Raw genomic sequence first — 22002 nt, 5'->3', positions numbered from 1 at the left:
ACCGTGTATGATACGATAAACTCGCATCACACACGGTTGTGTGATCCCGGCCTTTAAAGGTTCACTGCCGCATCAGACAACATTGCAATACTTATGAAAGTCCTTTCTGACTCGTGGCGTAGCATTGTCCCAGTCATCCATCAGCTGTTGGGCCACCTCATTCCACAGCCGTCGAATCACCATAATGTCCGAGTAGTCTCGCTCCCGGGTGTCCCACAAGGCAAGTCTCTCCTGAACAAGTGAGATCAGGAGGTTATTATCCATGTAGTCCTCCTCCCATTGTGGAACCTATAAATGAAATAAAAATATTAATGTTGGAAAGATAAACAAGGAAAAGCCAACCCAAAAAAAAGAGAAAAAAAAGGCCAGAGAAACTATTAGTACTCAAAGAAAAAAAAAAAACTTACACGCCATCTTGCCATCGGTACTTGTGCCTACCTCTGCTCCTGCTGCTCCTGTTCCTGCTCGTCTGCACTTGATGAAGTGTTCTGTAAAAGAAAAAACATGATTTTGACACATATGTACAGTGATACTTACCAATCAGTTGCAAAGGTACTCACTTCAGAATCTTGTCCTGTGTGCTCAGGGCTAGAGGCCATGGTGAAGAATTCTGCAAGAAAGAGACAGAAATGATTAGAGACTGCAGGGGGAAAAACAGACACACAGACATTAGCTTGTATACTCACATTTTGCTTGAATTCAGTGGCTTCACAGATGTCTTGTCTTGTCTTGCAGTCTCCAGAGGCTTGAGAGTAATAGACAATGAGTGCCCACACACTCTTTTTATATATCTATGTGTGGGGGGGTGGCTTATCAGTGTCTTGGCAGGTTTACTCTGAAAAACACATGCATACGAAAACGCAAGCGAACTGGGGTGCAAAATTTATTGGAGATCCTTAACCTGTTCATTTTGATGAAAGTTAGGCAGAGTACACTTTCAAGGGACTGCCGAATGCGCTTATCCATCAAGACACCACCAGCAGCACTGAAGACACACTCTGATAGGACGCTGGCTGCCGGGCATAGCAAAACCTCCAAGGCATGACAGGCTTCTCTTTCATTTTTGAAGATCAAAATGCAAAAGGGTTCAAATACGTACATGATGATATTGATATTGAGCTCCAGATACTCCTGCACCATTCTCTCCAGTCATTCACAACATGTCAGACTTGTATTCTGATCTACTGGTGCATGGGCTTTTAAGATTGTCTACAAGCGTGTTTCGATACTCCAGCATCCCATTCCAGGGGTTAAGTATCTGGCTAAATTTTCTCTTGTACCATGGATCTAACAGTGTGGCAACCCATTATTCAGCAGTATTTCTAAGAATATGGGCATCTTGTTGAAGTGCAGCAAAAAGGCACTAATGTATCGGGCCATTCTATGAGGTCTAAGTCCATAGTGTGTTGGTGGCGGGGTAACACTCAAGGATGCTTCCTCCATCTTCCTACCATGGACAACAGAGAGGGGATCATTATCCTCGTCATCTTCTGACTATTGTGTGTCCATTATCTCTTCCTCCTTGTCCTCCATTTGTTCGTCGGCTCCGGCACCTTCACTAGCAGTTTGCCTGGTACCATGAGCACCCTTAATTGCTTTAAGCCACCCTCCCATGGCACCCGCCTGTGTAGCGAAAGTCTGGAAATTTGAGATATCGTTATCCCTTCAGCATCCTCCTCTGCTCCCATCTCTATCTCTGGGACCACCACTTACCAATGCAGTCTATTCAACGTGTGATCCAGCATATAGATGACCAAAATAGTGATGCTGATGACGGCATTATCAGCACTAACCATCTTAGCCATTTCATCTTAGCCATTTCAAAACTGTGCAGATGGGTGCAGAGGTCCTTCATCTGTGCCCACTCCACAAGCCTGATTTGCGCCACGTCCGTGCTGCTTTGGCCCAGGCTATGCAAAAGGATGTAGAAATCAGAATCCACTGAAACATTCTACGTAAACATCAAACTGGCCAAATGCCACAATAGAAGACCAGAAAAAATTATTAAAGGACACTGCCAATACAATTAATCTTACAAAAACCATGGAGTGCATATCCACAGAAGATTTCTATAATAGTTAATATCAAATAAGTTTATTAAATCATGAGGTATAACAAATATAACAAAGAACTTAGTAAAAGTCAAAAGGCAAAAAAGACTCAGGTGTGAAGGATATCAATGCATCATGTAAGTAACAGGATAGGGGTGATCTGGGCTAGAAGATCACAATAACATCATGGTAGATGGTAACCTAAAGTGACTAGTGCATACATCGTGCAACACTAGTGCTCAATAATATAAGTATAGGAAAACACACTCAAACCTTGGATATATTGCAAAAAAAACCCGTACCAAATGTGGGTAACAATTAATGCTCACTCACTACTGTCAAAATACATATGAAGCGCAGGGTATGGCAAAGGCTAGTGAAAAGTGAAAGTGATCATGCTGAGGCCAGCTTACCCATACAGATGCACTGGACATCACATTACACAAGCATCTGTATGGGTAAGCTGGCCTCAGTATGAAAGGGACATAGCGAATCAGAAAATCTATAATACATTTCTAATTGGTGGTATTTGCTAATATTATTATTACACCTACTACATATTGGGATAGGATCTTGGAGATGGGAATAGTGCTTTAACCCCTTCATCCCCAAGGGTGGTTTGCACGTTCATGACCGGGCCAATTTTTACAATTCTGACCACTGTACCTTTATGAGGTCATAACTCTGGAACGCTTCCATGGATCCCGGTGATTCTGACATTGTTTTCTCGTGACATATTGTACTTCATGTTAGTGGTAAAATTTCATTCAAATAACTTGCGTTTATTTGTGAGAAAAACGGAAATTTGGTGAAAATTTTGAAAATTTTGCAATTTTCCAACTTTGAATTTTTATGCCCTTAAATCACAGAGATACGGCACACAAAAAACTTGATAACTAACATTTCCCACATGTTTACTTTACATCAGCACAATTTTGGAACCAAAATTTTTTTTTGTTAGGAAGTTATAAGGGTTAAAAGTTGACCAGCGATTTCTCATTTTTACAACACCATTTTATTTTTAGGACCACATCACATTTGAAGCCACTTTGAGGGGTCTATATGATAGAAAATACCCAAAAGTGACACCATTCTAAAAACTGCACCCCTTAAAGTGCTCAAAACCACATTCAAGAAGTTTATTAACCCTTTAGGTGCGTCACAGGAATTTTTTTGAATATTTAAAAAAAAAATGAACATTAACTTTTTTTCATAAAAAAAATACTTCAGGTTCAATTTTTTTTATTTTACCAAGGGTAACAGGAGAAATTGGACTGCAAAAGTTATTGTGCAATTTGTCCTGAGTACGCAGATACCTGATATGTGGGGGGAACCACTGTTTCGGTGCATGGCAGAGCTCAGAATGGAAGGAGCGCCGTTTGACTTTTTCAATGCAAAATTGGCTGGAATTCAGATCGGACGCCATGTCACGTTTGGAGAGTCCCTGATGTACCTAAACAGTGGAAACCCCCTACAAGTGACCACATTTTGGAAACTAGACCCCCCAAGGAACTTATCTAGATATGTGGTGAGAACTTTGAACCCACAAGGGCTTTACAGAAGTTTATAACGTACAGCGGTACAATTAAAAAATCATATTTTTTCCACAAAAATGATCTTTTCACCCAAATTTTTATTTTCCCAAGGGTAACAGGACCCTAAAAGTTATTGTGCAATTTGTCCTGAGTACGCTGATACCCCACATGTGGGGGTAAACCACTATTTGGGAGCATGGCAGAGCTCGGAAGGTAAGCAGCGCCATTTGACGTTTTTGGCTGGAATTGAGATCGGACACCATGTCGCGTTTGGAAAACCCCTGATGTACCAAAACAGTGGAAACCCCCCACAAATGACACCATTTTGGAAACTAGACCCCCTAAGGAACTTATCTAGATGTGTGGTGAGAACTTTGAACCCCCATGGGCTTCACAGAAGTTTATAACATAAAGCCATACAATTAAAAAATCATATTTTTTCCACAAAAATGATCTTTTCACCCTCAATTCTTATTTTTCCAAGGGTAACAGGACCCTAAAAGTTATTGTGCAATTTGTCCTGAGTATGCTGATACCCCACATGTGGGGGTAAACCACTATTTGGGCGCATGGCAGAGCTCGGAAGGGAAGCAGCGCCATTTGACGTTTTTGGCTGGAATTGAGATCGGACACCATGTCGCGTTTGGAAAACCCCTGATGTACCAAAACAGTGGAAACCCCCCACAAATGACACCATTTTGGAAACTAGACCCCCTAAGGAACTTATCTAGATGTGTGGTGAGAACTTTGAACCCCCATGGGCTTCACAGAAGTTTATAACATAAAGCCATACAATTAAAAAATCATATTTTTTCCACAAAAATGATCTTTTCACCCTCAATTCTTATTTTTCCAAGGGTAACAGGACCCTAAAAGTTATTGTGCAATTTGTCCTGAGTACGCTGATACCCCACATGTGGGGGTAAACCACTATTTGGGCGCATGGCAGAGCTCGGAAGGGAAGCAGCGCCATTTGACGTTTTTGGCTGGAATTGAGATCGGACACCATGTCGCGTTTGGAAAACTCCTGATGTACAAAAACAGTGGAAACCCCCCACAAATGACACCATTTTGGAAACTAGACCCCCTAAGGAACTTATCTAGATGTGTGGTGAGCACTTTGACCCCCCCCAGTGCTTCACAGAAGTTTATAATGCCCGGGCGTGAAAATAAAAAATTCGTATTTTTTCCACAAACATGATCTTTTAGTCACCATTTTTTTATTTTCCCAAGGGTACCAGGAGAAATTGGACCCCAAATGTTGTTGTCCAATTTGTCCTGAGTATGCTGATACCCCATATGTGGGAGAAAACTACTGTATGGGCACACGTCGGGGCTCGGAAGGGAAGTAGTGACGTTTTGGAATGCAGACTTTGATGGAATGGTCTGCGGGTGTCATGTGCGTTTGGAGAGCCCCTGATGTACCTAAACTATTGAAACTCCCCACAAGTGACCCCATTTTGGACACTAGACCCCCCACGGAACTTATCTAGATGTGTGGTGAGCACTTTGAACCCCCAAGTGCTTCACAGAAGTTTATAACACTCGGACGTGAAAATAAAAAAATCATTTTTTTCCACAAAAATGATATTTTTGCCCCCAATTTTTTATTTTCCTAAGGGTAACAGGAGAAATTGGACCCCAAAAATTGTTTTGCAATTTGTCCTGAGTAGGCTGATACCCTACATGTGGGGGTAAAACACTGTTTGGGCGCATGGCAGAGCTTGGAAGGGGAGGAGCACCATTTGACTTTTTCAACTCAGAATTGGCTGGAATTGAGATCAGACGCCATGTTGCATTTGGAGAGCCCCTGATGTGCCCAAACAGTGGAAACCCCCCAATTATAACTCCAACCCTAACCCCAACACACCCCTAACCCTAATCTGAGCCCTAACCCTAACCCTAGCCCTAACCCTAGCCCTAACCCTAACCCTAATGGGAAAATGGAGATAAATACTTTTTTTTAAATTTTATTATTTTTCCCTAACTAAGGGGGTGATATCGGGGGGTTTGATTTACTATTTATGGCGGTTTTTATATTTGGCAGCTGTCGCACGCTAAAAGACGCTTTTTATTGTAAAAATAGTTTTTGCATCACCACATATTGAGAGCTATAATTTTTCCGTATTTTGACCCACCGAGTCATGTGAGGTCTTATTTTTTGCGGGACGAGTTGACGTTTTTATTGGTACCATTTTCGGGCACGTGACATTTTTTGATCGCTTTTTATTCCTATTTATGGGACGCAGAATGAACAAAAAACAGCGTTTCATGAATTTCTTTTGGGGGGGTGCGTTTACACCGTTCCGCGTGCGGTAAAATTGATAAAGCGGTTTTATTCTTCGGGTCAGTACGGTTACAGCGATACCTCATTTAGGTCGTTTTTTTATGTTTTTGTCGGTTTTATGCAATGAAAACTATTTTATATAAAAAATAATTATTTTTGCATCGCTTTATTCTGCGAGCTATAACTTTTTTATTTTTTCGCTGATGATGCTGTGTGGCGGCTCGTTTTTTGCGGGACAAGATGACGTTTTCAGCGGTACCATGGATATTTATATGCGTCTTTTTGATCGCGCGTTATTACACTTTTTGTTTGGCGGTATGATAATAAATCATTATTTTTTTGCTTCGTTTTTTATTTTTATTTTTTAAGGGGTTCGCTAAAGGGGTTAACTAATGGGACAGTTTTATAGGGTGGGTCATTACGGACGCGGCGATACCTAATGTGTACTTTTATTGTTTTTTTTTGTCATTATTTCCAAAAAATGGATTTATTGGGGGAATATTTTTTTTTTTTTTCTAATTTATTTGGCGATTTTTTTTAAATTATTTTAACACTTTTTTTTATTTCTTTTTTTACTTTATTAAATAGTCCCAGGTGGGACATCACTGTCCTGTGACAGATTGCTGATCGGTCACATCACAGATCACTGTGACAGATCAGCGATCTGACACAGGCACTGCAGAAGGCTTCCTCATGCCTGCGCTTTGCAGGCACTGAGGAAGCCAGCTTCCTCAGGCCCCCGAAGGCCCCCGTTGCCATCTTGGATTCGGGGGCCTGGAGGAAAGGAGCCCCCCGCAGCAGCGCTGCACATTGCGCTGCCGTGGGGGGCTCAGGGAAGCACGGAGGGAGCCCCCTCCCTGCCGATGCTTCCCTTTAACCCCCGGTACACCGCGATCATGTTTGATCGCGGTGTGCAAGGGGTTAACGTGTCGGGGGCGGTCCGTGATCGCCCCTGACACATTGTGCCGGGTGTCAGCTGTGATAATCAGCTGACACCCGGCCGCGATCAGCGGCGCTCACCACGTGGGCGCCGCTGATCGCACCGACGTACTATCCCGTCCATGGGCATAGGGGCCCAGGTCCCATGGACGGGATAGTACGTCGGATGGCAGAAAGGGGTTAAGGGCCTAAGAACTAACAGGCAAGTAAGCATGTGTTAACTACCTGCTTGTTGTGCCCAGCGCCCATCTCTGCTAGCACAGAGCAGACAGAGATTCAGCATCTCCCGCTGACATCATGTCGACAGAGCAGTGACTTCCCTTCCGCTCTGCTATGTTGACGGGCAATAGAATATGCTCTCATATTTATCATGCCTTCCATTATTGTGAAAGGTATGCAATCTATCTGCTGTGTCCCTAATTAATATCTATTTTATGATTGCTGATTTATTATTGATCAGTTATATATATTGCCAGTACTCTTGTGATGAATCATCTGTGTGGTTTTAACATAATCGAATAAAATTATAGCTTTTAGAGGGAGATTTTCTTCTTTTTTGCCCCCTAAGGTCATATGCAAATTATTTTTTCGTAATTTTGGTACAATCTCTAAAAAGAGCATTTATATAACGTGATCACCATTGCCCACGAATAGGGCAGTATGTATCAGGTGTCAATTTCTCTTTAAATATAATCACATATGAACAAGTTCTAATATTAGAAATGTTGATAAATATTCTGCAATTATTGTATTAAATATATGAAATAAATAATACCATTTTTTTTTTTAAATTTCCTATCTCCTTTCCAGTTATGGGATCTGGCCATACAGAATATTCAAAAAATATGGAATCCCCGGTCCTAGACCGCTACCATTTATTGGAACTTTTCTTGAAAACAAAGATGTGAGTATAAAGACTCATAATAATCTGTTTCTATCCATTATATTAATGTATTCTATTATACATGTATCTAGTAAATAAAACGAATAAAATACTAGACTATATCATTAGTTTTACAGTTAGCATTTATTTCAGTGAGCAGCAAATCTCTGTGAAATTATTCTTACTGTTACAGTTCCACATTATTCCTTAGTACAGATTACTTTGTTTCCCTGGTTGTGCAACTACAGCTGTTATGAATGAGTCACCGGAGGAGGAGGAAAAAACAAAAATGAAAGCTAAGTCCAGAAAACCGGAGAGGTTGGTAGCTAGCGGATTGCAGACCCCTGATCCTATTCACAACAACTAACAGTAGCCGTGGAGCGTTCCTATGGTGGTCCTAGACGCCTCGTCACAGCCGGAGAGCTAAATAAGCCTAAAGAAAGAAAGGGGAAATCTAAACTGCCCCAGAGCAGACCCCAAAGCAATAAACAGCCCCCAACATGTATTGTCTGTGAAAACAGATGAAAACGCAAACACAGGCAGAGCAAACGATGAGGCCCAACTAACTAGATAGGACAGGACAGAAAAGATGCTGGCTGCAATCCGCAAAAATCCTACCAAAAATGTCCCAACACGTCTGATAGGAAAAATGGCCCTGAAGTCACTAGACTTCAAAATCCCTATCTCAGCACTCCAATATATTCTGAAGACAGAGCAAAAGAGATTAAACCGATCAGGGACAAAATGGAAATTCAGCAAAGCCCCAGCCAGGGCTGGCTGAACACAAAACTAAGCAAATCAGACAAAATCTCATGGAACAATAACAGAGCAAAACTTAGCTTTAGAAGACAGGAACTGAACTGGAGGCCAGAGCTCAGAGCAGAGAAATCACCAGCAACCCTACAGGGCGTCGGCTGCCTTATCCACTCAGAGATTCCTGATGTCCAATCGCAATCCACCTGTTCAGGTGACAGGTCTCTCCCATCCAAATCAGTTTCACCACCTCCTTTCACCAGCAGAGGGAGTTCATCGGACATCAAAGGTGAACAAGAAAATGAGCTCACAACAGTACCTCCCCCTTGAGGAGGGGTCACCGAACCCTCATCCAGGCCACCAGGCCGATCAGGATGGGCCCGATGAAAAGCACGAACCAATCTTTCGGCATGAATATCAGATGCAGAGACCCAAGAATTATCCTCCTGGCCATAACCCTTCCACTTAACCAAATACTGGAGTCTCCGTCTAGCCAGACGAGAATCCAGTATCTTCTCAACCTCATATTCCACATTATCTTCAACCAATACAGGGTCAGGAGGTGCCACCACAGGAACTACTGGCTCAACAAACCTCTTCAACAGAGACTTATGAAACACGTTATGGATCTTAAATGTAACAGGAAGAGCCAATCGAAAAGAGACCGGATTAAGAATCTCCAAAATCTTGTAAGGTCCAATAAATCTAGGTTTAAACTTTGGAGAAACCACCTTCATAGAGATATTCTTTGATGACAACCAAACCATATCACCCACCTTAAACCGGGGACCAATGGTCCTATTCTGGTTGGAAAACCGCTGGGCCTTTTCCAGGGAGAGAGACAACTTATCCACCACTTGGTCCCAAATCTGGTGCATTCTCTCCACCACAGTGTCAACACCTGGGCAGGCAGAAGACTGCACCTGCCCTGAAGAGAATCGAGGATGAAACCCAAAGTTACAAAAAAAAGGTGACATCAAAGTGGCAGAACTAGCTCAATTATTTAAAGCAAATTCGGCCAAGGACAAAAATGAGACCCAATCATCCTGATCAGCAGAGATAAAACATCTCAAATAAGACTCCAAAGTCTGGTTTGTTCTCTCCGTCTGCCCATTGGTCTGAGGGTGAAACGCAGAGGAGAAGGACAACTGAATTCCCAGCTTGGAACAAAATGTCCTCCAAAATCTAGAGACAAACTGAACTCCTCTGTCCGATACAATGTTCTCAGGAATCCCATGCAAGCGAACCACCTGTTGCAAAAACAAGGGCACCAACTCTGAGGAAGGTGGCAACTTAGGGAGTGGTACAAGATGGACCATCTTAGGGAATCTATCACAAATCACCCAGATAACAATCATTCTCTGAGAGACAGGCAGATCAGAAATAAAATCCATTGAAATATGGGTCCATGGCCTCCTGGGCACCGGCAAAGGCATCAACAACCCACTAGAGCGAGAACAAGGTTTAGACCGGGAGCAAGTCCCACAGGACTGCACAAAATTCCTGACATCACGAGACAAGGCGGGCCACCAAAAAGACCGACTCACCAAATCTCTAGTACCAAAAATACCTGGATGACCAGCCACTGCGGAGCAATGAACTTCAGACATCACTCTCTTCCTCCACTGGTCAGGAACATACAATTTTCCAATGGGACAACGCTCAGGTTTGTCCTCCTGAAACTTCCAGAGCACGTCTCAAATCAGGCGAGATGGCAGAAAGAACTACCCCCTCACCTAAGATGGTAGCAGGCTTGGTCACAATAGGAGACTCAGCAAAGAAACTCCTAGAGAGGGCGTCTGCCTTGACATTCTTTGTGCCCGGAAGAAAAGAGACCACAAAATCAAAACGTGTGAAAAGCAAGGCCCACCTAGCCTGTCTAGGATTCAAGCGTTTGGCCGACTCAAGGTAAATCAAATTCTTGTGGTCAGTGAGGACCACGACTTGATGTCTAGCTCCCTCCAACCAATGTCTCCACTCCTCAAATGCCCATTTCATGGCAAACAGTTCCCGATTTCCCACATCACAGTTGCGTTCAGATGGGGAGAACTTTCGGGAAAAGAAAGCACAGGGATTCATTTTAGATGTTACCGGATCTTTTTGGGACAAAACAGCTCCTGCACCAATCTCAGAAGCGTCCACGTCTACCTGAAACGGGAGTGAGACATCAGGTTGCCGCAAAACCGGAGCAGAAGTGAACCTCCGCTTCAGCTCCTGAAAGGAAGAAACAGCCTCCGGAGACCAATTCAGCACATCAGCACCCTTCTTAGTCAATGGAGGTTTGGATGAGGCTTTAGGGTCAAATCCAAGAGGGCATCCAGGGGATTAAACAGCAGCATTAACAGGAACAAAGAAGGGTTTAATAATTGTCAATTCAATAAACAGCAACGTGTCTAGTACAGAGACATAATAACTGGCAATAACTGAAGCCTAGTATGGATTAAATAGAGTATCGAGGCCGCAAAGTCCATGCCAATTAGTCCGCTCACCCACTGTAGTGTTTGGGTGGCCAGCAGGACCGTTGCCAGATCTATCCGTAGTTATGGCATTAGAGGAGTGCGGACTGTCATTGTTGCTGTTCTCCTGGCTGGCCGGTGCATACGCTCGCAGCATGAGATCGGCTACTTCCCCCATCAATGCTGCCGTCAGGAACAGAGCACTGGCATCTGACAGTAGTGACTGACATGGGATCGGGAGTGGATAAGATTCTTAAAAAATGCAGCAGGTTCATCCAGTATTGAGAAGTTGAGGTAAATTGGAGAGTTATTGCAATGATATTACAGTTGTGGCCAAAAGTATTGACACCCCTGCAATTCTGTCAGATAATACTCAGTTTCTTCTTGAAAATGATTGCAAACACAAATTCTTTGGTATTATTATCTTCATTTAATTTGTCTTAAATGAAAAAATACAGAAGAGAATGAAACAAAAAGCAAAACATTGATCATTTCACACAAAACTCCAAAAATGGGCCAGACAAAAGTATCTGCAGACCGGATATAACTTCAAGAGAAATGTGCTGTCTTCCAGGTGCAAAAATTAAAGATGTGTCTGACAGGATATCAGGACTCTTCAGACCTACAGATGACTACCCATTCCTGCTACTACATGTGGGGACAAATGACACCGCAAGAAACGACCTGGAAACCATCTGCAGAGACTTTGAAGACTTAGGCAAGAAAGTGAAAGAACTGGGAGCGCAGGTGGTCTTCTCTTCCATCCTCCCAGTGGATGACCATGGAACAAGGAGGTGGAATAAGATTCTGCAGGTGAACAACTGGCTACGTCGATGGTGCCGTCAGCAACGATTTGGATTTCTGGATCACGGAGTGAACTACTTATACGATGGACTACTTGCTAGAGATGGGGTGCACCTTACGAAGACTGGAAAGCATGTATTTGGAAGTCGCCTTGCTACACTTGTAAGGAGAGCTTTAAACTAGAACAACATGGGAAGGGAAGCAAAAGACCAGAAAAAGCCATACACCTGACAAATGCTATTGAGAACTCTGCTATTAGAAGTGGAAAGGAAGAACAAAGACGAAAGAATCTAATTAATAAAAATATTGGAGAAAGAGAAACCAATCACAAACTAAAATGTTTCTATACTAATGCACAAAGCATGGGCAACAAACAAGAAGAATTGGAACTACTAACACAGGAAAAGAAATATGATGTCATTGGAATCACTGAAACTTGGTGGGACAATACACATGATTGGAATACAAGACTAGAAGGATACAACTTATTTGCAAGAAACAGACCTGATAAACGAGGAGGAGGTGTCGCATTGTATGTTAGAAACGCGTATATCTGCACAGAGATTGAAGCTTCAGAGACTGGGAGTTCTGTGGAAACTGTTTGGGTAAGAATACAAGGACAGAACAATGGAAAAGACACCATTGTAGGCATTTACTACAGGCCGCCTGTGCAAGCTGAAGATATGGATGAACTCTTTATGCATCAAATGGCCAAGTTCTCCAAAAAATATGACATAGTTGTCATGGGAGATTTCAACTATCCAGACATTTGTTGGGAATCTCTCTCAGGCAAAACTAACAGGTCAAGGAAATTCTTATCCTCTCTTGCTGACAACTTTATCTTCCAAAAGGTAAGGGAGAAAACAAGGGGAACTGCTACCTTGGATCTAATCCTTATAAACAGGGAGGAAATGGTTGAGGAGGTAAAAGTGGCTGGGACCCTAGGAGGTAGCGACCATGCTATTTTAGAATTTTGGATAACTAGAGGCGGAAGACCTGTGAAGACTCAGACGTCAAGGTTAGATTTCAGAAAGGCAGATTTTAAGGGATTCAGAAAGAGAATTGGAGGGATCCAATGGCTGGATATCCTTAAAGACAAAAATGTCCAGGAAGGATGGGAAATCTTGAAAAATGAAATTCTCAAAGCACAGTTGTTAACAATTCCGAAAAGAGGGAAGAATAAGAAGCATTTAAGGAAACCAGGATGGATGAACACAGAACTTAAGCACATGCTAAAAAGGAAGAAAGAAATGTTTATAAAATGGAAAGAGGGAGGCATATCTAAAGAAGAATATAATGCTGTCTGCAGAACCTGCAGGGCACAAATCAGATTTTCTAAAGCTGAAAATGAATTGAGGCTTGCAAGAGATGTCAAAAGCAATAATAAAGGATTTTGGGGATATGTCAAAAGTAAAAGAAAAGTCAAAGATGCTATAGGATTTTTACAGGAAGAAAATGATGAAATGGTAAGACAGGATGTTGAGAAGGCTGAACTTTTAAATTCCTATTTTGCATCTGTTTTCTCTCAGAAAGGAAATGTAACATCAACTGTTATTCACTGTCCTATTAAGGGAATAGAAGAATCCAGGATATCTATAAACAGAAAGATAGTGAGGAAACACTTAGCTAACCTAAATGAATTCAAGTCTCCAGGTCCAGATGAATTACACCCCAGAGTACTGAAGGAGATAGCAGAAGAAATTTTTGAACCCCTCTCCATAATCTTTGAAAATTCTTGGAGAACAGGAGAAGTGCCAGAAGACTGGAGAAGAGCAAATGTTGTTCCTATCTTCAAAAAGGGGAAGAAGGTGGACCCAGGCAACTATAGGCCGGTGAGTCTGACTTCTATACCAGGAAAGATCTTTGAACAAATTATTAAACAACATGTATGTCAATACCTGGATAAGAATGAAGTGATTAAACAGAGTCAGCATGGGTTTGTAACTAATAAGTCATGTCAGACTAACTTAATTTCCTTCTATGACGGTATCACTGATTGGGTGGATCAAGGAAATGCTGTAGATATAGTATATCTTGACTTCAGCAAAGCATTTGACAAAGTCTCTCATACAATCCTTATTGAAAAAATGACTAAGTATGGAATGGACAAGGCAACTGTTAGGTGGATTCATAACTGGCTTAGTGATCGGACCCAAAGAGTGGTCGTAAATGGCTGCACATCCAGTTGGAAGAATGTCTCAAGTGGGGTACCACAGGGCTCTGTCCTGGGCCCTGTATTGTTCAACATCTTTATCAACGATTTAGATGAAGGAATTGAGGGTAAACTGATTAAATTTGCTGATGACACAAAGCTAGGAGGGATAGCTAATACTAGAGAAGAGAGAGAGAGGATTCAAAAAGATTTAAATAAACTGGAGAAGTGGGCAGCAACTAACAGAATGGTTTTTAACAGGGAGAAATGCAAAGTACTACATCTGGGCAATAAAAATGAAAAAGCATATATAGAATGGGAGGAATAGGGCTAAGTGACAGCACATGTGAAAAAGACTTGGGTATACTAATAGATCACAGACTGAATATGAGTCAACAGTGTGATGCAGCAGCAAAAAAGGCAAATGCAATTCTAGGATGTATTAACAGAAGCATACAGTCTAGATCACGTGAAGTCATTATTTCCCTCTACTCCTCTTTGGTCAGACCTCATCTGGAATATTGTGTCCAGTTTTGGGCACCACATTTTAAAAAAGACATCAACAAACTGGAGCAAGTTCAGAAAAGAGCGACCAGAATGGTGACCGGTCTGCAAACCTTGTCTTATGAGGAAAGGTTGCAGGATTTGTGAATGTTTAGTTTGCAAAAGAGAAGACTGAGAGGAGACTTAATAGCTGTCTACAAATATCTAAAGGGCTGTCACATTGTAGAAGGATCAACTTTATTCTCATTTGCACAAGGAAAGACTAGAAGCAATGGGATGAAACTGAATGGGAGGAGACACAGATTAGATATTAGAAAAAACATTTTGACAGTTAGAGTGATCAATGAGTGGAACAGGCTGCCATGAGAAGTGGTGAGTTCTCCTTCAATGGAAGTCTTCAAACAGAGGCTGGACAGACATCTGACTGGGATCATTTAGCGAATCCTGCTTTGAGCAGGGGGTTGGACCAGATGGCCCAGGAGGTCCCTTCCAACTCTACGATTCTATGATTCTATTGGCACCCTCAGCCTAATGCTTGGTTGCACAACCTTTAGCCAAAATAACTGCGATCAACCGCTTCCGGTAACCATCAATGAGTTTCTTACAATGCTCTGCTGGGATTTTAGACCATTCTTCTTTGGCAAACTGCTCCAGGTCCCTGATATTTGAAGGGGCCTTCTCCAAACTGCCATTTTTAGATCTCTCCACAGGTGTTCTATGGGAGTCAGGTCTGGACTCATTGCTGGCCACCTTAGAAGTCTCCAGTGCTTTCTCTCAAACCATTTTCTAGTGCTTTTTGAAGTGTGTTTTGGGTCATTGTCCTGCTGGAAGACCCATGACCTCTGAGGGAGACCCAGCTTTCTCACACTGGGCCCTACATTATGCTGCAAAATTTGTTGGTAGTCTTCAGACTTCATAATGCCATGCACACGGTCAAGCAGTCCAGTGCCAGAGGCAGCAAAGCAACCCGAAAACATCAGGGAACCTCCGCCATGTTTGACTGTAGGGACCTTGTTCTTTTCTTTGAATGCCTCTTTTTTTCTCCTGTAAACTCTATGTTGATGCCTTTGCCCAAAAAGCTCTACTTTTGTCTCATCTGACCAGAGAACATTCTTCCAAAACGTTTTAGGCTTTTTCAGGTAAGTTTTGGCAAACTCCAGCCTGGCTTTTTTATATCTCGGGGTAAGAAGTGGGGTCTTCCTGGGTCTCCTACCATACAGTCCCTTTTCATTCAGACGCCGACGGATAGTACGGGTTGACACTGTTGTACCCTCGGACTGCAGGGCAGCTTGAACTTGTTTGGATGTTAGTCGAGGTTCTTTATCCAACATCCGCACAATCTTGCGTTGAAATCTCTTGTCAATTTTTCTTTTCCGTCCACATCTAGGGAGGTTAGGCTAACCACAGTGCCATGGGCTTTAAACTTCTTGATGACACTGCACACTGTAGACACAGGAACATTCAGGTCTTTGGAGATGGACTTGTAGCCTTGAGATTGCTCATGCTTCCTCACAATTTGGTTTCTCAAGTCCTCAGACAGTTCTTTGGTCTTCTTTCTTTTCTCCATGCTCAATGTGGTACACGCAAGGACACAGGACAGAGGTTGAGTTAACTTTAATCCATGTCAACTGGCTGCAAGTGTGATTTAGTTATTGCCAACACCTGTTAGGTGCCACAGGTAAGTTACAGGTGCTGTTAATTACACAAATTAGAGAAGCATCACATGATTTTTCGAACAGTGCCAATACTTTTGTCCACCCTCTTTTTTATGTTTGGTGTGGAATTTTATCCAATTTGGCTTTAGGACAATTCTTTTTGTGTTTTTTCATTTAAGACAAATTAAAAGAAGATAATAATACCAAAGAATTTGTGATTGCAATCATTCTCAGGAAGAAACTGAATATTATCTGACAGAATTGCAGGGGTGTCAATACTTTTGGCCACAACTGTATGTTGTAATTGTAGTGCAATTTTCAACACAATTAATTAAAAAAACAACTTGAAGACATTTGACGACCTCGCTGTAAACTGAGCTGTGTATTTCTTCCCATTATCTCCTTCCTTTCAAATGTTATCCTCAAAGTATTATAGTCCCAAGGACCTTAATGCTTGTAGGGGAGTAATCCCCAGGCATCAATGGGCCCTTTCACAGCAAAGTAACATTGGGCCCTGTGTTCCTCACAAAACAAAGCATGGAGCTTGGACAATGGAACCTCCAGTCTAGTGAGCCTTGGTTTCCTTGGTGTTGATACTGGACCTGCACGGATGTTTAAAAGTGTCTTTCTATGGGTTTGTAGCTTAAACTTATGTCTATGCACACATCACATGCATAGACTTATCTATAGGAAAAAACCTTATGCCATAAAATCAATAATTTTATTATAAATGATTAAAAGGCATTGAAATACAATGCAATATTGGTGGGAATAAGTACAAGAAGCAACAAGGCACAAAAACAGGTACAGAAGGTAAGCTCAAAATTAGAGCATAAATGTACAAAAATTATTACTATATGCCCATTTTATTTAACAAAATCTAAAAAGTGAGCAGCAGTAAAAAGTTAAATGGATTCATGTATATTCAAAATTAGGTGCGTTATAGAAATTAATCGTGGTGCCCAAAAAATGTACACATGTATATATGCTCAATAATAGATCATCAATGCAAACTGCTATATAATCCAAGTGATAAACATATAGGAAGAAGTATTCGATCCAGAGCAAAATACAAGGAGCAAATAGGCTACAAGAGTAAAACGCAATATGATGATAAAAGTATATAGATTATCATTATAAAATCACAACTGATTTACTGCTGCCAGGGCAACAACTGTACCAGAATGGCCGTGGTACCCCTGACGCGCATTTCGCAGTTAGGCTTTTTCCAAAGGGTATGTGCCTTATCTATAGGAGCCGAGCACATGTGAACAGATTACTGGAGTGCAACAACGCAGATAATGATCATGCGGAAGTTGTCAACTCAACTAAAGATGTTCATTCTCCTACCACAGAAGGAAAGTTTAACTATAGCAACAAATAGTTATTCGTGTATAGGGTAACAAGTCATACAATCTTAGCAATAATAATATTAATAACAACAGTACAACAATTGCAATATCTTGTGACGGATCAACGCCTTTCTGTCTGAGATCAACGGACGTCAGTCCCAATGATAGGACTCTTCACTGTAATTATGCTGTTCATGCGCTTCTGATTATTATACTGGCACTAATTGGAGTCACCAGTATTTCCTGCTAGACCGCAAATCCCTTTTATAAGCGAGCCACTTAGTACCCTGTTTGTGTTCGTCACTCTGGCCACCCTCGGTCCCTTCTAGACTGCGGCATCGGCCAACACCCTGTACTGTACATCTACACTGCACACAAGGTTCACTTGAGTCTAGTCACCACGGCAGATGTTCAGCCTTGTAAAATGATTAGCATTTGACCTTTTGTGCTTGACCTGCTGCATCTGAATATCGAGTTTTGGCTTGTGAAAGCTAGACTTTGGGTCTTGACCAACGAAGTCTGGGCCTCGGGTCTTGATTGGTGAAGTTTGGGCTTCGGTGCTTGACCAAAGATGTCTCGCCTGCCTCGGTCCTTAGCAACCCTTCAGTCGCTCTGCCTCAGTGTCCTACTGCTCACACATCCACTCTTTCGCTTGCTGGCAACACCTTAAAAACTCCGGCCTTTTATAATTGACTAACTGAAGAGCCCGGCGCTGCCCGGGCATAGTAACTAACTACGGTTAGTTATAACAAATTATAATGATTATATCTACAGTATATATATAAAGCTGAGTGTAGAGCCCAGCCCACTCCGCATAGCCACATTCAATTATAATATCCCACATCATCCCGTCAGCCAGAGCTACGGACCACTACCCCTAATATCCCACATCATCCTGTCAGCCAGAGCCACCGGACAACTACCTTTTATATCCCACATCATCCCGTCACAGCCGCCGGGCTACTACCCCTTATATCCCACATCATCCCGTCAGCCAGAGCTACGGACCACTACCCCTAATATCCCACATCATCCTGTCAGCCAGAGCCACCGGACAACTACCTTTTATATCCCACATCATCCCGTCACAGCCGCCGGGCTACTACCCCTTATATCCCACATCATCCCGTCAGCCAGAGCCACCAGACTACTACCCCTAATATCCCACATCATCCCGTCAGCCAGAGCAGAGCCACCGGACTACTCCCCGTAATATCCCACATCATCCCATCAGCCAGAGCCACCGAACTACTACCCCTAATATCCCACATCATCCCATCAGCGTGGGGTCATAACCAGAGCGCTGAGTGGAACGGTCCTAACTTCCATACCGGGGATCCCTGAAAAGAGAGGCCTGGTGTCAGAACCAAAGAGCTGAGTGGATTTACCTTGACTTCCATACCAATGATCTCTTTAATAGAAGCCTGGGGTGAGAATCAGAGCGCTGAGGGATTTACCCTAACTTCCATAATGGAGATCCCTTTAAGAGAGGCCTGGGGTCAGTACCAAAGCGCAGAGTGGATTTGCCCTAACTTCCATACCGGAGATCCCGTTAAGAGAGGCTTGGGGTCAGTACCAAAGCGCAGAGTGGATTTGCCCTCACTTCCATACCAATGATCCCTTTAAGAGGGGCCTTGGGTCAGAACCAGAGCGCTGAGTGGATTTGCCCTGACTTGCATACCAATGATCCCTTTAATAGAACCCTGGGGTCAGAATCAAAGCGCTGAGGGATTTGCCCTAACTTCCATGCAGGAGATCCCTTTAAGAGAGCCTGGGGTCAGTACCAAAGCACACAGTGGATTTGCCCTAACTTCCATACCAATGATCCCTTTAAGAGACCCTGGGGTCAGAACCACAGAGCTGAGTGGAACGGTCCTAACTTCCATACCGGGGATCAATTTAAGAGAGGCCTGGGGTCAAAACCAAAGCGCTGGATGGATTTGCTCTGACTTCCATACCAATGATCCCTTTAAGAGGGAAGATGTGCCTAAAGGATGGAAGATGTGTGATGTGTATATGGGCACAGGAGAGGGATTCATTTCTGTCATGTGCTCTCTGCTCCTTTTTGGGGGGCAGACAATGGCTGGGAGCTTATGTTCCCAGGGATACTAGATTTCTCCTACCATGTCAGTCTCTGCTGAGGTGTTGTCAAGTGGGAAAACTTGCTCATAGCAACCAATCACAGCTCAGCTTCTTTTGAACAGCTCTGGTGAAATGAAAGATGCTTCGTGATTGGTTGGCGATACACACATACATACATTCAGTTTTATATATATAGATAGCTGCGCCAAAGCCACCACCTGACCCAGCGTCCCATTCAAGTCCATCGCTCTACAAATGCTTCCTTCTGTTTGCTAATCAGATGGTGACATTTGGTTGTGAGTGCTATAGAGCATTGATGAGCCACATCTTTTGCCCTTCACCCCCTTACACACACACACAAACACAACCATATAAAAGGGGGTCCTCTAGAGCAGGGGTGAACAACCTGCTGCCCTGGGGACACTTGCGGCCTGCAATGCCATTCTGTGCAACCCCCAAATATATGAACAGCAAAATGCTTGACTGACAGGTTAACTGTATGTGAGCAGCCACATATAGAAGAGTAGTAGCAGCAGCTGAAGAACAGGGACAGGCAAGTACTAATGACACCTTGTGTAGACATCTCAGTGTGCCTCATAGAATCAGGAGAATTGGGTCTCTAAACCTATTTGGCACTTCAGAAAATCATATCTGACTTAGGCAGGTGGCGTCTGTGCCTGTGGCTCGAGTCTCTGAAATATATTGGAGTTCTGAATCATTAGGCAGTAAATAAAAACCCATGATCTATTGTAAAGAGCTGTGTACATGACCTCTTCCTCTTTAGGGCTTATTCAAACAGTTTTTTAAGAGGATTTAGAAAAGGATTTTGCTGTAAGTCCACATAAAATACTTAAAATACTCTTTCAATAAGCTTCCTATTAGTTTTATTGCAAAATATTCAAAATAGCGTGAAAAAAACCTCACTTTGTACACTAAAGGAGCTTTATAAATTAAAGTAAATTGGGAACTTATTCAAAGAGTATTTGATACAGTTTTTGATGTGGATTTAGGTGCAGAATCTATTCCTAAATCCTCTTTAAAAAAAACTTAATGCGAACGTACCCGACGTAGCATATGAGATTGTATAACAGAAGCATAAATGTCATCATCATCACCCACCAGAGACGCTTACAGCAATGTCCCAATTTCAAGGTGAATAATATTATTCATGATATTTATGGTTTATGACTGTACTAACCAGTTACTCTATCTACAGCTAAGGCTAATTTCACATTAGTGTTTTTTAGCTCAGCGCTTCGTGCGCAATAGAAATGCATGCAAAAGCGCATCATGCGTTTTTGCATGCGTTTGCGTATTTTATGCGCATGCGTTTTAACCAGTTTCTAGCCATGTTTGTTCTTAAAACGCATGCATACGCAAACACAGGCATATGCATGTCCATAGACTGTAATGCGTTTTTTTAACGCCGTTGAACGGACCCGAAACTGAAACAGGTTGCGTCTGGCGCGTCTAGACACACACCTGAAAAAAACCGCATGCGCGCAATAACGCAGCCGAACGCATGCAAACGCAAGACCATGCGCATGCCATGTTAAACATAGGTGTGCATGACGCATGTGCACGGATGCGCACGATGCGCTGCACAAAAAACGCTAATGTGAAACCAGCCTAACAATGTTCTTTCCTTAGGTTCCAGATTATCACTTTTTTTATTATGGTACTTAAAAAAGCAAATACTTTTTTTTGTCTTTAGGGAGTTTTTGAATTTGACATGGAATGTTTCAAAAAATATGGAAAAATATGGGGGTAAGTAAAAAATAGGAAAATTTGACACTCTATGCTGAAATACTGGTATATGAAATTTTCTGAAAAGTGAGAAGTGCTTAGAGGAGGAGCATGATCTAGCACAGCCCAACAGATTTTGTAATAATTTATGCTAGAATTTGGCTTTAATTATAGCAAAAATGTACTGTGGATCTCATGACTGGAGTACATTTCTGACCCTGGTGCGTCGTCAGACTGAAAAAATGCATATATACAGTATATATCCACACACACATACAGTGGGGAAAAAAAGTATTTAGTCAGTCAGCAATAGTGCAAGTTCCACCACTTAAAAAGATGAGAGGCGTCTGTAATTTACATCATAGGTAGACCTCAACTATGGGAGACAAACTGAGAAAAAAAAATCCAGAAAATCACATTGTCTGTTTTTTTTTTCATTTTATTTGCATATTATGGTGGAAAATAAGTATTTGGTCAGAAACAAAATTTCATCTCAATACTTTGTGATATATCCTTTGTTGGCAATGACAGAGGTCAAACGTTTTCTGTAAGTCTTCACAAGGTTGCCACACACTGTTGTTGGTATGTTGGCCCATTCCTCCGTGCAGATCTCCTCTAGAGCAGTGATGTTTTTGGCTTTTCGCTTGGCAACACGGACTTTCAACTCCCTCCAAAGGTTTTCTATAGGGTTGAGATCTGGAGACTGGCTAGGCCACTCCAGGACCTTGAAATGCTTCTTACGAAGCCACTCCTTCGTTGCCCTGGCTGTGTGCTTTGGATCATTGTCATGTTGAAAGACCCAG

The 22002-nt window shown here is 42.3% G+C and overlaps 1 protein-coding gene across 2 annotated transcripts in view; it reads left to right on the top strand.

Moving 5' to 3' along the window:
• LOC141092155 (cytochrome P450 3A29-like) overlaps positions 1 to 22002 on the top strand; it is a 224970-nt gene that overhangs the window by 145264 nt on the left and 57704 nt on the right. For both annotated transcript variants that reach the window (XM_073578108.1, XM_073578118.1), the window contains exons 3-4: positions 7623 to 7716; positions 21168 to 21220. In XM_073578108.1, coding sequence (XP_073434209.1) covers positions 7623 to 7716; positions 21168 to 21220 — 147 coding nt within the window. The remainder of the gene's footprint in view (positions 1 to 7622; positions 7717 to 21167; positions 21221 to 22002) is intronic.

This window comes from Dendrobates tinctorius, unplaced genomic scaffold (genome assembly GCF_039654945.1).
Source record: "Dendrobates tinctorius isolate UK_male_01 unplaced genomic scaffold, ASM3965494v1 ptg000008l, whole genome shotgun sequence".
Classification (NCBI taxonomy): Eukaryota; Metazoa; Chordata; class Amphibia; order Anura; family Dendrobatidae; genus Dendrobates; species Dendrobates tinctorius.
The sequence above is the reverse complement of the archived record's forward strand: the minus strand, read 5'-3'. Positions and strand labels throughout refer to the sequence as shown.